The sequence below is a fragment of the Acipenser ruthenus genome, chromosome 30, assembly GCF_902713425.1.
Source record: "Acipenser ruthenus chromosome 30, fAciRut3.2 maternal haplotype, whole genome shotgun sequence".
Classification (NCBI taxonomy): Eukaryota; Metazoa; Chordata; class Actinopteri; order Acipenseriformes; family Acipenseridae; genus Acipenser; species Acipenser ruthenus.
The window spans coordinates 2194181-2213113 of NC_081218.1; the positions used below are offsets into that span (position 1 = coordinate 2194181).

General features: G+C 42.3%; 2 protein-coding genes across 3 annotated transcripts; one reads left to right on the forward strand and one right to left on the reverse strand.

Moving 5' to 3' along the window:
• Window positions 1-326: 326 nt before the first annotated feature.
• On the forward strand, window positions 327-3316 carry LOC117435780 (homeodomain-interacting protein kinase 4-like). Its single transcript, XM_034059205.3, has 3 exons — window positions 327-879; window positions 1235-2384; window positions 3137-3316. Exons 1-3 carry the CDS (start codon window positions 344-346, stop codon window positions 3314-3316), a joined length of 1866 nt encoding a protein of 621 aa, XP_033915096.3. The 5' UTR covers window positions 327-343.
• Window positions 3317-4034: 718 nt separating this feature from the next.
• On the reverse strand, window positions 4035-17741 carry LOC117394500 (5'-3' exonuclease PLD3-like). Of its 2 annotated transcripts, XM_033992841.3 has the most exons (13): window positions 17522-17741; window positions 15320-15406; window positions 13688-13762; window positions 12531-12590; window positions 11663-11820; window positions 10558-10738; window positions 10112-10232; window positions 9629-9756; window positions 8850-9050; window positions 7702-7841; window positions 6709-6874; window positions 6020-6119; window positions 4035-4989 (listed from the first exon to the last, which is right to left on the reverse strand). In XM_033992841.3, exons 3-13 carry the CDS (start codon window positions 13712-13714, stop codon window positions 4793-4795), a joined length of 1479 nt encoding a protein of 492 aa, XP_033848732.2. In that variant the 5' UTR covers window positions 13715-13762; window positions 15320-15406; window positions 17522-17741; the 3' UTR covers window positions 4035-4792. The 2 variants fall into 2 exon arrangements, with proteins under 2 accessions (XP_033848732.2, XP_033848728.2); XM_033992837.3 differs by lacking the exon at window positions 15320-15406.
• Window positions 17742-18933: the final 1192 nt, after the last annotated feature.

The window sequence follows — 18933 nt, forward strand, 5'->3', positions numbered from 1 at the left end:
TGTGCAATCTAAATGGAGAGCATTCCAACGTTCTGCAAGAAGAATTCTGAGAAATATTAGAATCTGTAGAACATTATGACCGTTTACTGAGCAGGTAATAATCTTTTTATATGTTGCATTGGGAACAACATAATTCCGCTTCATTGTTACATAGAAACATTCTAAATATGATCGGAACACAGGGCTATAGTTCTTGATCAGGCAATCGTAAAGTCGGCTTATACAGTATGTTTCCATCTAGATAGATAGAAGAAAAAGAAAAAAGAATAGGAGAAAGAGAGAAAAAAAGGAAAGCTCTTGGGGGATACTAATGATCAAGCAACAAGAAGGAAAATAGAGCAAGATGTCAGTTATCTACTCCGAAACAGAGACGTATGATATCATCTTGACTTTGGGGAAAGGCACTTTTGGGGAAGTGGCTAAATGTTGGAAGCGAAGTAACGGGGAGATGGTTGCTGTAAAGATCCTTAAAAGCGATGCTTATAGGAGCCGGATTATTAAAAACGAACTGAAACTCCTGGCTGCTATTTCCAAAGTCAGCCTGGACGACTGCCACATTGTGACATTTTACGAAGCTTTCCATGACGAGAGCCAACACTACCTGGTCTTCGAGCTCATGGAGAAGAATCTCTTTGACCTGCAGAAGGAGAATGGCTTCAGCCCTCTGCCTGTGAGGCACATCCGGACCATTGTCTTCCAGGTCCTCAAAGCCCTGGTCAAGCTCAAGGAGCTGACCATCATCCATGCTGACCTCAAGCCTGAGAACATCATGATTGTGGATCACTGCAGGTTCCCCTTCAGAGTGAAGGTCATCGATTTCGGCTCAGCAAGCATCTTCAACGAAGTGCGTTACGTCAAGGAGCCCTACATCCAATCCAGGTTTGTTCATTTTTTTTGTTGTTGTTTTGTTTTTTGTATTCCTGGGAGCAGTTCAGTACAATGTTTGAAGTGTGAAAAAAAAACCTCTTGAAAGAAATTCTTTTTTTTTTAATATGGTTCATCATTTGAAAACTGTATATCTCTTGCCTGTTGGACAACAAGGTGCTGGATCTCGGATCCGGTGCGATCCACCACAAAGGAACCCTTTAAAGTACAAAGAAAACGATGCTAACTTTCTTAATTTTGCATTTCAGGTGCAGGAAACAGGTTTGATCTGGTCATTCATATTGTCAGTTTCGCTCAATTCCTTGCATACCTCCAATAAGCCCTGCTAACCACACAATCTCCCATTCAGGTTCTACAGGTCTCCTGAAATCCTGTTGGGTCTGCCGTTCTGTGAGAAGGTGGACATGTGGTCTCTGGGTTGCGTGATGGCTGAACTCTACCTGGGCTGGCCCCTGTACCCAGGGGACAATGAGCTGGAACAGGTCAGCTTCATCTGTAAGACCCAGGGCATGCCCAAAACCCACCTGCTCAACGCGGCCAGCAAGACCCACCAGTTCTTCAAGTGGACCAAGACCTCCAGTGGCACGCACCGGTGGCAGCTGAAGTCCTCCAGCGAGGATCTCCAGCAGGGCAAAGGAGTGAAAGGCAAGGTCCACCAGGAGAGGAGGAAGTACGTTCTGAGCTCGCTGGACGAACTGGAGACCGTGAATGCTCCGAAAGCAGCCGCCTTCTTCCAAGGCGACGAAGCCTTGGCCGCCATCAGCGACCGCAAGAGCATGGTGGAGCTCCTGAAGAGGATGCTGACCCTGGACTCTCACGAACGCATCAACCCCAGCTCGGCTCTGCAGCACCCCTTCGTGACCATGCAGCACCTCAAGATCACCTTGCTTCACTCCAGGTATTGCGAGATATCCATGCTGGGCTTCCAGGAAGCTTTGAGCTACCCGATCAGCCAGGTAGGCGACGAGAAACCCTGCTACCGCATGACTGAGGATCAGAACTCGAGAGACGAGCGTTACCAGAACGATTCAGTCCGACAGATCCCTGTGGTCGCTAACGTGCAGAGGACCATTGACAAGATGGGCGGTCTCAGGATTGACGAGACAGAGCTGGTAGCTGCGATGAACCTCTGGGTTGAAGGTGGACCAGGAGGGGGTTACCAGCCTTCTACCTCCATGGAGTCCATCTCAGATCACCAGGAGCTGCCCAGGCACCACCACCAGCGCAACAGCAATGGCACAAGGCGGCAGCCAGTCTTGGCCTACCAGAACAGCCATTACGGAGCTAAGAAGCAGGCTTCTCGGCATTCTAAGTCAGACCCCACTTTTAGGAAGCTGTTTCTACTTGGGCAGGAGACCGCTGAGGGAGGCTGTCCCTGTACAAATCAAGATGATTCTGACAGTCCCTCCTCAAAAAATCCATCCTCCATTCCAGAATTTGTGGATAAACAGGAGGAAAACTCGGTCAAGAAACCACCGCAGGAGTACGCTACCACAGAGGTACGAGTATATCAAGAACATTAGGCAGTTGAAGCTAAATCATTTCAAAAATCTTACCTGATACGCCCTTCTGGTTGTTATATAGGTCTCAAATGCTTTGATTTGTGTTGAACTTGCTTGGTCACCTTGGGGGTGAAATGATCCCCACCCCTTCAATAGCTTATTTTCTGTCATTAACCAACCACCTGCTCCCCTTGTTGATTGACATGCTTTCAGGCCAGTAACATGCCTTGAACCAGAAGACGTCAAGTGGAACATGTGTTGTAAGAATAAGGCATTGAAACTCTAGTACCAGATATGTTTTGCTGTACGTGTTTCTTTCTATGTAGAAAATAGTGTAAAATGTGTTTTACACTATTTTTTTTGTTTTTGGATTGGTGACCCAATGTGAATGACAAAAAATATAATACACTCCTTGAAGGGGATTGTACACACACACACACACACACACACACACACACACACATATAAACACACTTTCCCTTGACAAGGTATGTGAAATACTGGGAAGCTGGCTCTTTTGAACTTCTGTCACATTTTTTTTTTTCATTTTAATTTTTAGAAATTATAAAACAGTTCACGTGAACTATGTGTAATTGGAGAAGTTGCCCTACCAAAACTTTGAAAAGACCATAAACAGTATGCATTACAGATACATAGACAGGAAACTTAACTTGGTACAATTATGCACAGCTGACTGAAGGGGGTATATTACTGTGCATGTTACTGTGTGACTCTTCTGTTTTCTCTAGCATGGAGCCCAGTATAGTTCGTTTAAGTCAGAGGAGTCAGACAGCAGTTACGGCAATGGGTGGTCCACCAGTGGGGACTGGAGCCCAGGAACAGTGGCAGGAGTAAACCACATGAAGTATGAGGTGCCACCCAGAAACAGCAGCCACCACCATTACCTGCACCTGGGGAGCCACCAATAATCCTGAGAATTCCAATTGAGAGACCCGTTCTATTTCCAGCGTTCTGGCCTCCTATGTCCTAAGCTACCACGCGTTTGGACTATTTTAACTTTGATGCATTCAGCAAAGCATTTCTGTAATGCACTGTATGTGGTTGAGTGAACCAGAGGGAGGTTGGCAGTTTTATTATTATAAGTGTCTTCCTTTTTTTTTTTTAAAGTACTGTTCTATAACGATTTTGCTTGATTTCTTCTAATTTTCCATAAAAAAAAGGGGGGAACCGAAAAAAAATAAAAAACAGTGAAGCGTGTCTTCTTTATTCGTTTCGGTTTTAATGTAGCCATGTTGTAAAACGCATACTTCTTTTTTTTTTTATATACCAGGGTTCAAAAAGTTTTGCTGCAAGTTTTTATGTTACACCCTTCTTAATGCCCACTTTGGAAAAAAAAACAAAAAACGTCTAATTTCTTGCCTGTAACACCCATCCAGTTACATACACAGGTGAGATTTTCTGATACAGCGCTCCCCTTTTATAATGCTGTAGTCAGGAGCCATAGTTAAGAGACCGTGCTGTTTGTGTTCTGCCTTATAACTGGTGTCAGTGCAATGGCATTATGGTGCAAATGGGAGCAACGACCGTGTAGCGAAAGGTTCTAGTTTTGACCTGCTGCCTAACATCAGCAATCACAATAGCGTGCAGTGTGATGTTTCACAGCAGTGATGACCAGCACGACAGCCCTCACTCAAGTCCTTTTTATTTCAAAATGAAATTGCACTACCGGAGTTACAAGGAGGCACTACCTGAAATATTTCCAAACGGCAGCCTTTATTATTCGAAAACTTGAGTCCACATTTGATCTTGAGGCTTGTCCCACCGATATCAAAAAAAAAAAAAAAAATAATAATAATAATTATTTCATTTACTCATTAGGGTTAAACACCAAGTGAAATTTCAAAAAGCAATTATGACAGGCTTAAAAATTATATATATATATATATATATATATATATATATATATATATATATATATATATAAAATCAGGATCCAAATCATCAGGATAATAATTAGCTACAATCCTTCGGCTTCCGCCTTCTTCAGATAGCATGGTACAAAAAGCAAAGTACACTCACCTACCTAGTCTACCTGGCTATTTCTACCATGCCATCTGAAGAAGACAGAAGCTGAAAAACTGTAACCAATTATTAAAACACTGAGTTTCCAGTTTAGCAATGACTTTTCTTTATATATATATATATATATATATATATATATATATATATATATATATATATATATATATATATATACCTACATACACATGTCTGTTGTATGCAGTGTTTCAGTGCAAAATGTTTGACCCCAGCACACTGCTGGTAAGTGAATGAAAGGCACTATATTATTGCGTGTTCTATTTTTGATTTAGAATTTTCTTTCCCTGGGGAGGTAGGCTGCTTCTCCAGTGCTCTGGGCAGTGAATCCGTGTTCCTCTCGGCTCTCACTTCACTGCGCAGATGTCGCTGATGTCGGTGTCCTGGTTGAGCTGAGTGCTGTAGACGGACTCCCAGTCCCTCTGAAACACGGCCTGCAGCTGCTCCTGCACTGTGGGCTCGCTGGATTGAGACGCTGTCTGATTCACCACCAGCGCCGAGCCCGCAGTGTGCAGGAAATAATCCCCAGACCAGTTAGATGTGCCTGCAGGAGAAGTCAAAATATATAATGCAGAACAGATTCATCGAGCTTTTTCAGACATTTTAAGTCACTACCGCCATTATTCACAGATGGACAAAAAATTCTAAAGAAATGGACAGGGTTCGAAACTCACTCTAGCCCTGCACCCAGTCCTTGGTTTCCAAACTACCATCAATTCAGTATACTGTTTAAATGATTCAGTAGCCAGGAGTTTGAGCAACCCCTGTTAAACATATTATTCCTTCCCTTTCAGCTGCATGAACAGCTCCTAATAATCAACCTACAGTCACAGGGAAGAGTCATACAAGTGTGATCGGTTAATTCAGATTTAGGAGGGGCCTGACTGTTCAAACTCCTGGCTCCTGATCATTTCAATATTAATAATAACAGACTTCATTGAGGGGAGCTCTGAACCCCAGGTCTGGGTGCAGCAGCAGCAGCAGCAGCAGCAACAGCAGGGCTAGTGTGAGTTTCTAACCCTGCTCAAACTTCTGGCTCCTGATCATTTCAATATTAATAAAAATAATAATAATAATAGACTTAATTGAGGGGAGTTCTGAACTCCAGGACTGGGTGCAGCAGCAGGAGCAGCAGGGCTAGTGTGAGTTTCTAACCCTGCTCAAACTCCTAGCTCCTGATCATTTCAATATTAATAATAATAGACTTCATTGAGGGGAGCTCTGAACCCCAGGACTGGGTGCAGCAGCAGCAGCAGCAGCAGGGCTAGTGTGAGTTTCTAACCCTGCTCAAACTCCTGGCTCCTGATCATTTCAATAACATACCTAAACAAGGGGAGTTCTGAACCCCAGGACTGGGTGCAGGTCAAGTGGATGTTTCTAAACTTGGGCATTAACTATGTCATTTTTTTTTTTTTTTTACATTACTGCACATGTGGCTTGGTTTCAATTAAATAGCTTCTAAAGCCACACATGGGTTTTCACTTATGCACGGATTGCTAGATCTTGAACACTTGTAACATGAGGGACATGGCTCATTGATTCCCCCTGGTGGTGTTTGAGCATACTGCACCTACCGATATAAGCCACCTTGTCAGTCACCATGTACTTGTTGTGGTTGACTCTGGCAAAGGGGATCTGGGCTTGGGCCTGAGTGGAGGGGACCACGAACAGCTTCTGTGAAGCAAAGAGACAGAACAAGGTTACTACCAGACAGTGTAGCAGCAATGGGAATAATAACCATACTACTAGATTACATTAGCGATCAAATGGGCGTCTTGAAATTAGCTACAATTAAAATTAAAAGGCAAGTTTACAGTGCATGTTTGATTATATATATTGATATCCTTTATATCCTTGAAAACCTCTGGGTGTGAGAATATTAGTTTATCGGTCAGTAATCAATCAGCGATATAGAAACAACAGGCACTCGTGTGTGAAAATGTTAGACCACTTTGTGCTTTAATTCAGGCACCTTCAGCAATTCCTAAAAAGCATCCTGCATTTTATCATTTTATTCATAGTTCCCTATTTTGAGTATTTTCCAAGATTTTCAGTTGCACTGTACATTGAGATCAATCAAGTTAACTACAGCAACTAATGGCTGACAATCCCTTACTAGAATAAACATCAGGATACATTGCACTTACCTGTTTAAAAAAAAAAACCAAAAAAAAACAGATTTCACTTTCTAGCTACGCAGAGCTCTTGCGGTCACGCAGAGCTGTCAATGAGCGATAGGGAGACAGACAGACAGACCCCTCACCACTTGGATGTCCAGCTGGCTCTTGCGGTCGTTGATGGCAGCCAGCGAGCGCAGGAAGGGGAACATGGTGGGCTTAGAGTGAGGCCAGCAGCTGATGAGCAGACGCACGCGCACACGCCTCTCGTACGCAGCCCGACGCAGCTCACTGTCGATGGCAGCCCAGTACCTGAGGAAGGGAGGCACGCTGGGTTAGAGAGCAAACACACAGTGATACACAGACACTCTTCCCCATAAATTCAGCCGAGTACTTCAGGAGACACACACTTGCTAATACAGCATCGATACAATGACATTCTTACCACCCAGCTGCTGGAGAAAGATGGCTTTGAAGTTCAGAGTGACCAGAAAGCTACAAGAAGAGAAGAAGCTTGTGTCTGCGTCTACTTTTCCCTGTATAATACACACTAACTGATAAGCTAATATTGCCCGTTTTCTTTTTTTTTGTTATCAAATATTTTGTTTTTATTAATGCCTGGTTTCTGATGAAGCAGACAGCATAAAGAAGGTGGAACTAAGAATCAAGTAAACATTCATGTAGGAATCATATTTTAGTGTAAAGAACTGATGAAGCATAATAAACAAGTTGCAGGCACCTTGGCATATTGTGTCCGGTGGTCAACTGTCTTTGAGAACACTTTGGCTAAGAGAACGCTTCGCTTGCTTCTCGAGGGGTGTTCTCTTAGCCAGAGATTACTGTATAACAAATAATCTTCCCTTTTAACTCAACTGAATTCACGATCTCAGGAGACTGGGCAAATGTGTCCTCCATACACCCCAGCAGCAGCAGAATGATGGCTGTTTACAAGAGGGTCCGGAAAGCTACAAGGACAGATGAAGCTTGTGTCCGCAGCAACTTTACCTTATACAATGCAATCAAACTTGAAAGCGAACCATGCCTGGTTTCTGATGAAACACAGAGGGCAAAAAAAGCTACGTAGTGTGCAGGAACCGTAGGGAATTTGAGCGGAAAACTGAATGCGATTATACAGGCACCTTTTGGGGTGCGAGTACTCCATGGTGGGAAGGTAGTTCATGACAGCGATGTCCACAAAGTCCCGCGCGTCCTCGATGACACTGAGAATGGATTGCAGGTCCTGGGTCCTTCCTTCTGGACACAGTGCTGGAGGGGCGCTCTGAAACACAGCACAGAATTTAACAAGCCGGGAGTTACTGAGAATTCAAGCTACTGCCACTGCTTTTACTGTATCTGAAATCCCTTGATAATCCTGCATCCTTAACAATAAAACATGTAGAATATGTGGTATTGCTATAGCATCACCTAGAATTTTAGGATTGAGACATAATGAAGTAAAAGAAATACATGAATGAACATATTTTTTTTCATTTAACATTGTGTAATCTAAAAAAAAACTACAAAATGATATTGCAAAAGTCTACCACAAGCCATAATAGTGGTACTGTATTTCACGTTAGATTTCGAAATGTCACATTTTTCAATTTTTTTTCGTGAAGTGTATGGAAAACCACAAAGCGGTGTGTAATTCAATATGTTAACATAACATCATTCAGCAGGTTTCATTTGACTTCATGAAGGAGAATTAGTTCTTTCTATTGGGTGAAGCAAAACATTTGGCCAGAGCTGTATACATATAGCCTGATAAGTCACAGCTGGATTTTTTTAGAGCATTTTACAGCATCGGAATTCCTTTCACCCCTCAGAATAACCATGGACTGCTTGTGCTGTAAAATGCTCAAAACAATAATCTTGCTATGTCTCATCTCGACTGGGTATAGTTTGATCAGCTATACCCAGTCGAGATGAATACAACTCCTCGAATTCTCTGACGAACATTTTGACTGTAAGTCTGACTCAGTGTCTTCATCGAGAAAGACTTCCAGTCTCAATGCTTGTCAATGCACAATATTATTATTATTATTATTAATTTCTTAGCAGACACCCTTATCCAGGGCGACTTGTTATATCACATTATTTTTACATACAATTACAGTTGTGTTTTTACTGGAGCAATCTAGGTAAAGTACCTTGCTCAAGGGTACAGTAGCAGTGTCCCCCAGCTGGGATTGAACCCACGACCCTCCGGTCAAGAGTCCAGAGCCCTAACCACTACTCCACACTGCTGCCCAGTAGTTTCACTATGTTTCGGTGCGTGCTTGCTTACCGAAAGGTAAACCGTGGACGAGGTCCCATTAAGAGGCAATTCGAGGGGCGTGTCCTTGTTGAAGGGGGTGGAGTAGTTACTGGGCCAATGAGAGGGGACAGTGGCATCAGGCTGCCCCAGGAACCAATAGACTTCAAAGATCTTCCCCAAGTCCTGAGCCAGGCAACTGCAGTTGTACACAGCTGCACCCAATTCCTTTACCTGGAGAAAGGAGGGGAGAGAGGAGAGGGGAGAGAAGGAGGAAGGAGGAGAGCATTATTCAAAACCAAACCTACAGCTCTGGCCAAAAATTTTGCATCACCTAGAATTTTAGGATTGAGACTTCATTTAAAAACAGACAAAAAAAAACTATATCAACATAATTTAGATATTTAATTTAACATTATATAATCAAAGAAACTACTAAATGATAATTGCAAAAATCTTCCGGAAGCCATAATAGTAGTACAGTATTTCACGTTAGATTTTGAAATGTCACATTTTAACATTTTTTGTCAGTTTATCGTTAAGTATATGGGAAAACTACAAAGCGGTGTGCAATTCAATATGTTAACATAACATTATTCAGCAGGTTTCATTGGACTTTATGAAGCAAAATTAGTTCATTCTATAGGGGGATGCAAAAGATTTGGCCAGAGCTGTACATCCAGACCCTGAAGTAGTTAATTATATCACCTGTTAAACCTGGAGTGGAGCGGCCCTCTAGGACCGGGAATGGTTAAATCGTTCAGATGAACTGAATAGATTCTGAAACGTCAGGCCGCGTGTCGGATTCTCACCTGCGTCAGCGATCTCCAGTCCATGTTGGCGCTCCCGATGAAGATGTGTTTCTTGTCCACCACCCAGAACTTGGTGTGCAAGACGCCGTTCGTCAGCTTGGGCAGGTTCACTTTACGAACGACAGCACCTGGGAAAAACAAAACCAGACACACATACCACACTATTACAACATCCAAGCAAGCAGACTAGCTAAAAAGGTCAAGGGTCGTGACTCACAAGATTGAGGTAGGTGGCTCATCTGTTGTATTCACTTAGGGTTTTCTGAGTGGCTTTTATGGCAGCTTTATTTAGCTCTTACATTGTTTATAGTATTGTGTTGTTTTTTTTTTTTTTGTAGATTATTATAACCTGCTTAATCACGTGTAAATTTATTTCTAACTTTATATTCCCGTAGCTTCTTAGAGTGTCCTGGCAGTAAACCTAGTCCAGTGGGCCTGTGCAGCCAGCCGGTTTCCAGGGAACTGACCCCAGTCCTCGCTTACCCCCATCCAGCAGAGCCTGCAGGTCACTCTGAGGCTGAGAGCCCTGCGGGGTGTTGACAGCAACCCGCACCGAGACCCCCTTCCCAGGCAACTTCACTAGCTCTTTCAGGATCCTCTCCCCCTGAGCGAGAGAACAGAGGACAGATAAGCAGGGCAGACTTTCAATTCAGATTTTATTGCATGAGAGTAGCTGTTATTTACTTCACGCTAATATTGGGCTCGGCTTTCACCAAGATAAAATGAGACAGCAGTGGTGAAGACCAACCAAGCTTCTCTGTTATATATGGCTGTAATACTGGCTCCAGGGATCAGCCTATTTGTGGCCTCCCTGGCGATGATGCTGGCTCCAGTGATCAGCCAAAGAACACACTAAGCAAAACTGTGAGCCGTTTCCTGACACTCCAAAGCTGCCGTCTCTCAATGGCTCTCCGTTGTTCCCTCCGTACCTGCCAGGCCGCCTGCTCTTTGGTCCCTGTGTCCTCGTTGGTCATCGTCCAATAGAAAGAGGCGATGTCCACGCTGCTCCGGGCCTCTCCAATCAGGTTCATCCAGGCCTGGTAGATGGAAGGGTTGGAGGTGCTGGAGTTGAAGACCAGCCCTTCTGGGATGCTCTCCACCAGCACTATCCTGTAACACAGCAAGGGAGCGGCGGTCAATACTGGCTACAGAAACAAGCTGCCTGTTACAGGGCTTAGCTCAAGAGGATCACAGAGGTGTTGCCCTTTATGTCAATGGCTTGAGGTTGTCAAAACAAGTTTTAAAATAGAATATGTTGTGTGTAGGATGATATCCACTTTATATCTACAATGCATATATCAGAAATCAACCAATCACAGCGCAGTATTTGCCAAAAGATGTCATCCCGTGCATAGAACCCCAAATAAAAACAATAACAAAATAAAAAAAACACACACATATCAGTCTTTCTTTCAATTATTTCGCTACAAACTTTTGAAGCCACGTTTCTCCAGCTGCACCACGACACAGCACCTGCAGGCCTGCACGCATTACTGAACTGAACCAGCTTCGTTTCACTGTCCTGTCGGCCAAACTGCACCAGATGACATCTCTTACACAATAAGAGACACCTTGCACACCACGTATTAACTTATAAGCCATTCTACTTTCCTGTAGGACAGAGACTACTGAAGTAACACATTCGACCACAAGATGGTGCCCTAGTGCCGTCTGGTAAATAACATTGCTATAGCCTACGCAGGGCTTCTCAAACCCGGTCCTCGGGGACCCCCTATGTCTTCTGGTTTTCAATCCAACAAAGCTCTCAATTACTTAACTAGACCCTTAACTGAATGGATAATTTGCTATTAGGCCTTTTTAATTGTTCTCAGCTCCTAGTTGCAGAGTTCAAGTTACCCATATAATTTTATAGCTAACTTGAAATCTGCAACTGTTTAAGAGCTGAAAACAATTTAAAAAAAAATGAATTAAGCAAATGATCAGTTCAATTAAGGGTTTAGTTCAGTAACTGAGAGCTGAGCTGGACTGGGTTTGAGAAGCCCTGGTCTACATTGTGTTGTTCACTACACCCACCTGCAGGGGTCACTGCAGGAGCCGCCCTCCTGTCGCAGCAGCGTGTCTTCTGCGCGGTTCAGAGGGGGAAGGAGCAGAGGGAAGAGCAGCAGCTGGACAAACATCACGGCCAGCAGGACAGTGACCAGGCCGGCGGTCAGCAGGATACATCTGTAATACTGAATATACAGGTGACCCTTAGCATAGCAGACCTGCGTTCGATTACCATTGCACATCGAGCAATCCGCAATTGATTGCAATTACAATGTAATGTTTGTTCCTGAACTGCAAAAAAATATTTTAGTATCTCTACTGTTTCTTTATGGAGTAAAAACTGACATTCAAAAAGGAGATTTTCTCGTTAGTAATATGTTAAAAAGTACCGAAAAAAAAAAATATTGAGACTTCCTAGAAACGTTTGTCTAACTTTTAGTATTACTGAATCTTATATTACCGAGTGGTTAAAGTTATCCACAATTATATTAAAACTAGACCTGGGGTCAAATCCAATGGAATTGTATTGTACCCTGGCTCACCTGCTTAACTGTAATTGTAACTATGCCATATAATTTATCGATCACAGTTCAGTCACGCATTTATTGGTCATTCAATTGCTATTCTTGTTTTTTCAACTACTTTTGGTGACACATGTTATTGTGTGTACCATAGTTGTTTATGTAACTTTTTAGGGTAATCATAATTACTGCAGCATAATTGAAACTGTAATTGAAAATTGTAATTGAAAAAAAAAATAGGAGTTGCAATTTCAGCAAACGATTCCGCTGTGATTGTAACGAGAGTTATAAATGCCCCCAAGTGTGATGCTTAGCATTGGAAAGCCCTTTGTTTATCGTATACGACACAACAGCATACCCCAGGATCCACATACCTTCAGGGCTTGTGTGTTGTGGTGAATTTCCGTCTCGTCTGGGACAGCTGACAGCTTCAGCTGTAATGTGAGAAAAAAAATCATTGACTACATATTTTAGCATGCAGCACAATGTAGTTTAGAATCGAGCTGTTAAATAAATTCACCCTTTGACTTCCGGTACGTTTTCAGGTCCATTGCTATTGAGCTATGTTTTCATACAGGTCTCCTTAAACGTCTTTTTGCTGGCTCGATTCACAGACCCTGATTAGCATTAATCTTGGACGACTGAATGTTTAGCCTTGGTAAGGTACCAATGTTAATCAGGGTCTGTGATAAAGAGACGTTTGTGTTAAGTTGTTCTATGGTAGCTGGAAAAGGGACGATGAAAGCAAGTAAAAGCCTGGAAAATCATAACTGGTACAGTTAACCCAAGTCACAAATTTAACACAGAGGAAGATGAGTAAAAGGAAGAGAAGAAAAGAAAGTACCAAGCACCTTTTTTTACACAGAGAGTTATATATGCATGCAATAGCTTACCAGGTGAAGTATCTATAACACTGGCAACGTGAAATACAATTACATTAGTTCTCCTTAGTAGAGTCAAATGGAGCCCTAATGGGCTAAAAAGTCTTGTCTTGTATTCAAACTTTTAATGTAGAAGGCTAAATAGTCTTATTGACAAAGCTTTGGTTCATATGTAATTGGAATAAATGCAATTTCAATGCAATTTCAATGCAATTTCAATGCGATTTCAATGCGATTTCAATGCAATTTCAATGCGATTTCATACACACATTAAAAAATAAACTTTTAATTATGTTCTCGTGATCAGGGTTTGGGGTCAGCTTCTTGTTTTTCAATTCCCAATTCCATTTCCAATTCCTTTTTAAAATCAATTCCTGATTCCAATTGGACTTGGCATTTCAGAGACATGATAATTGTCTGCGATTGTTCAACTGCTTTCATTTGAAGTCAGTTTAATTGACGAACACACTGTGACTTCAACTGAAGTGACGTGCCGCCGATGTGAGAAGCTCGATTTAACAGAACAGTGCTGAGTGCAACTTTGACCAATTACGTGTTGGAATTGATTAAAAGGGAATTGGATTTGAAAAACAGGAACTGACTCCAGCCATGCTCGGGATTATTAGTTTAATAATTTCCTTTTGACTTACCTGCTGGTAAAGTAAGTGTGGTTTCATTATTGAGCTTCCTCTGCCGATTAGAACAGGACTATTCAAAGCACGACTCTAGAGAAGGAAACAGGATGAGAGAGAAAATACAAATAATCTGTTAAAGATAGCATGCCACCAGCCAACCCTAACACGTTAGCACAGTAAATCACTTATAACGAAATAAGTCACATCATTATCCAACCCTATCATGTGACATTTTCTTTCATCCCTTTCTGTTTGTGCTTCCCAGCTGTACTGGCCAGGCACTGTAACTACACTACACAGTGCCATTGTACTGTATGCTGCAGTTTAAAAATCCCATTGTCGACCTTTTGGGAGTGGGTGTGTTTTATTTGAATGAGGCTTCACCTCACCACAATTAAGAACATGCTGGAGGTGAGCTCTGCAGAAACGCGAGAACATCAATTATTTTGTACAGGGTCCTAAAACGGAACGTACAGTAGCAGGGGTGTGGGGAGAGCAAGTAGCAACAATGCAAGCTACTAACTTTTTTCAGAAAGCGCTGTAATCTGCATCTGATACTCCTTTCACAGTGCGTGTTTCCACGTTAAAAAATGAATTTAAAAGGGTACTTTTCCACTCTGTCAGGTCTTGACTGGAGAGTGGATCATTGTGGAACGAGGGCTGAGAACTGGATTAGCACAGCGGTTTTGCTTCACCAGTGCAGAGGCAGGAAGTGGTGATGAATTGAGCTGGCAGATTACAGCTAGCCACATCCTGGATGGTTTTTATGCAAAGCGGCAATACTCAGTGAAAGACGAATGTATAAATCGAAGAAATATATGCCACTTTAAACTGGTCTTCTGTCGTGAAGTGGTCAACTATCCCGACTTTGCTCTCTGACCCCAACAGAAGTGCATAGGCCAACGCCGCACACGCTATGGGCTGCTAGCAACAATTACAAAAATAACAAGGATGGAAATAAGACCCCCCACCCCCACCCCCCACTGCATAGTGGTTTGATCCATTCCTGGTCTTATTAGACACATCTGAGCTTGTTACCTTTGCAACATGGCTAATCAAGCTTGTTGTAAAACCTGGAATGGGTAAAAATGCTTTGCAATGGCAGTCTTATTTCCATCCCTGAATAAGAAGAAGAAGAAGAAGAAGAAGAAGAAGAAGAAGAAAGTGGAATGTTCAAATATTCATTATAAATGCAATTACCACAGCATAGTTGTAATTGGACAAAATAACATTGTAATTGTACTGTAATTGAAAAAAAATTCTGCTGTAATTGTAATTGGAATTATAATTGACCCGGCTTGAAATGCATCTGGTGGCAATAACGAATATGATCATCCTTCTTCATTCATATAACAAAAATAAATGACTGTATGAAAAACATGCTGCAAAGGAAACCACTGTACAAACGAGTCCTCAAATACACATGCATTCTGCAGTACAGAACAGCGTTTCTCTCCTTCCTTAATTGTTCATTTGAAGGCGAACCATCTTATTTTTAATTATTATTATTTTTTTAATATGGTACCAACCCCCGCACTTAAAAAAAAAAAAAAATGTAAATGCTTAGAAGCGAATTAGTTGACAGCTACATCCAATTTATTGCAAGCAAACAGCCTAAGCATTCACCTCTGTTCATTCAGTACTTACCAGTGTGTATGGCAGGCTCACACTCTAGAGCAGCTTACAATGGCCACAGTGTTAAAGATCCCCAATCACATAAGAAACTGTATGAATCTACTTGAAAAAAAGGTTCTCTGTGAAGTTTATGAGACAGAAATATGGTTTCAGAGAGGAAAGAAATAACGCTGAGCTTAAGAAACGTACTGTAGCCTAGTACTGTACTAAAACTAGCACAGGCTAGATTCGGGTGACACGTTTAGTACTTACCTGCTAGCCCTTTAAGCCAAATAAGACACCCCTGAGCTTGTTACCTAAATCTGTGGCTAATCAAGCTTCTTGTAAAACCTGGAATGGGTGAAACCGCTATGCAGTAGGAGTCTTATTTCCATCCCTGCATTTGGAACAAGGAACAGGGCTAAGTTACATGACTTTGGTAGCTATTCTCCACAATAAAGTAATAGGGCATTGCAGGGTTATATTACAGTATGCTGAAGTTATTTGTAAAATGAAAAACAAGAAGCTAATGTTACAAGTCAGATGTGGTGTAGGTAAAAGTGCTTAGTGAAGCAGACATTCACCACAATATAATAAGGGGATGTACGCTTATCAGTTTGACTCTTTGTGGACGTTGCTTTATCACATTGTGGAACTTCAACAACGCAACACAAGACTAGTTATGAAGAAGTTAGACACGTGACATTCAACACAGTTATTTTAAAATTGGTTTATGAAAAACATGATTGGGTGCGCTTGACATTTACTTCTGCAAAATGTCCTGGGACTGTTTCCTCACGCGCGCGCGCGCGTGTGTGTGTGTGTGTGTGTGTGTGTGTGTGTGTGTGTGTGTGTGCGAGACAGAAAGAAAGATTAGTTTGACTGTCATAATGAAAAGAGGAAGAATAGCCCTATTCACAGTGGATGACCCTTTTTCTCTTAGGGGGGTGAGGGAGGGAGGGAGGGAGGGAGCAGTTCAGTCTCCATGCCTCAAGCCTGCCCTGGACTGGAGGGAGCCCCCTTTCTCTTAGGGGGGTGAGGGAGGGAGGGAGCAGTTCAGTCTCCGTGCCTCAAGCCTGCCCTGGACTGGAAGGAGCACCCTTTCTCTTAGGGGGGTGAGGGAGGGAGGGAGCAGTTCAGTCTCCGTGCCTCAAGCCTGCCCTGGACTGGAAGGAGCACCCTTTCTCTTAGAGGGGTGAGGGAGGGAGGGAGCAGTTCAGTCTCCGTGCCTCAAGCCTGCCCTGGACTGGAAGGAGCACCCTTTCTCTTAGGGGGGTGAGGGAGGGAGGGAGCAGTTCAGTCTCTGTGCCTCAAGCCTGCCCTGGACTGGAGGGAGCCCCCTTTCTCTTAGAGGGGTGAGGGAGGGAGGGAGGGAGCAGTTCAGTCTCCATGCCTTTCTCTTAGGGGGTGAGGGAAAAGTTTAGCAGGACTTGGACATTGTATTTAATTATCCATGCTTTACCTTTACCAACAATTTCACCCATTTAAGAGTTGTTTCTTATGGTCTGCGACTGAAAACGACGTGTAAAAAATAGTTTTATTTTTCTCTCTCTCTCTCACACTTTTAATTTTTATACTGTTACTACACTACCATAACACTGAATGTAAGGAAAACGTGGGTCCGGCCAGCCGTAACACCGCACAAGAACCTAGTGCTTCCCGTCTTTGCCCCATTCAGTCTATACTGCGTATTATAAAGTATTTGTTACTGTTTATGTACGAGGCTACTCTGGTAAATATTAGTTAGCCTTCTCATAAGGTGACCATACGGCTCTGTGTTCAGAGGGACAGTTCAGGCTTTTCAACTCGCAACGCAATGCATTCTGGTACGTTTTACCTGTCTCAGGTACCATGCTTACCTTTAAGAGAAGCAGGACTACGACCAGAATGCATTGGGTTTGCGAGTTGAAAAGCCTGAACTGTCCTGCTGAACACGGAGCCATATGGTCACCTCAGTATAGAGCAAATATAGACTACGTACATAACACACACACACATCCCAAAAAGGACAGCTTGTCACCCCGGTTATTTATTTTACGTTGGAATTAATAACGTATAAACACAGACACGTACATCGATTTTTAAGCAGGTACCGATATGGTTTGTCCGAAGTTAGTGTCTGAAAATAAATTACAACGTCTGTAAACAAAGAAATAAGTCTAGTCTACTCATGTTTGAAAATAATTAAGTTAGGGTACAGTCGTGCAAGTACAGTAAACAAATGTGCCAACTCACTTGTAATAGTTTCCAAATTACCGGACTCAGCTGTTGAGTTGATTGTAGTTTCTAACTTTTTTCTAGCCGCCAACCGAATCGTTACAACTGAAGTCCGGGATGTAATCAAAGACCTTTGTCTTTCTTTTTTTAAAATCGCTTTTTTGCTCAGGACTGTTGTTGTCACACAAAAACTTACGTCTGTCCTGTTGCGGTAGGGAGTGATGTCATTGGCTAGGTCATGTGATCACTCAGGGGCCCAAAACTGTGAAAGAATCATGTTTCGAACTTAAAGGTATAGCGTCCTGTAGCGTAATGTATAGCTTTGTCATAAACAATACCTTTAAAAACATGCTTCCTTGTTACAAGATATCACATTATTTTTACATACAATTACGCATTTATACAGTTGGGTTTTTTTACTGGAGCAATCTAGGTAAAGTACCTTGCTCAAGGGTACAGCAGTAGTGTCCCCCACCTGGGATTGAACCCACGAACCTCCGGTCAAGAGTCCAGAGCCCTAACCACTACTCCACACTCCTGCCCCATCTACTTATTGTTCATACATGCATTTTACATGCAGGGCAGCAGTGTGGAGTAGTGGTTAGGGCTCTGGACTCTTGACCGGAGGGTCGTGGGTTCAATCCCTGGTGGGGACACTGCTGCTGTACCCTTGGGCAAGGTACTTTACCTAGATTGCTCCAGTAAAAACCCAACTGTATAAATGGGTAATTGTATGTACAAATAATGTGGTATCTTGTAACAATTGTAAGTCGCCCTGGATAAGGGCGTCAGCTAAGAAATAAATAATAATAATAATAATAATAATAATAATACATACACTACATGCATATTGTATTTTGCATAATCCCTGTTGGGGACTTTTATAGTACAAATGTGTATGACTTTTACATTTTCTACACGTCGATATCGCTCCCAAATACAAAGACATTTGCATAACTCTGAATACAATACATTAATTAAGTAATAAGGACGACAGATGATGGATAACACACACAGGTGTTCTGCGAGCCTGGCCATATAGACTACTTGAGCAAACAGTGATAAGAAAGCTATACCACACAGGAAAAAAACACGAGTATAAAATATATATCAAGGCAAATACTAAATGTCCAGAATTAAATAATAAGATAACAACATCATGCAAATAGCATAGTAAAAACAAATACATTTATAAATGAAGAACTGCATGCGCCTGAGATGAATATGTTGTAATAAACAGTTGTTTTTTTTTTAGATCATTTTTAATATTGTTTATCCGCTCTATTACTTTCAGCTGTGTAATGCCTTTAAGCAAAGAGGCATACATCCAGATCAAATTGATGTGTGTTGGGGTGTGGCTGTCCGATTTAACAGAGAGCATCCTAATAAGCATGCTATAGTAAATTGACCATGATGCTGGATAAACGTTA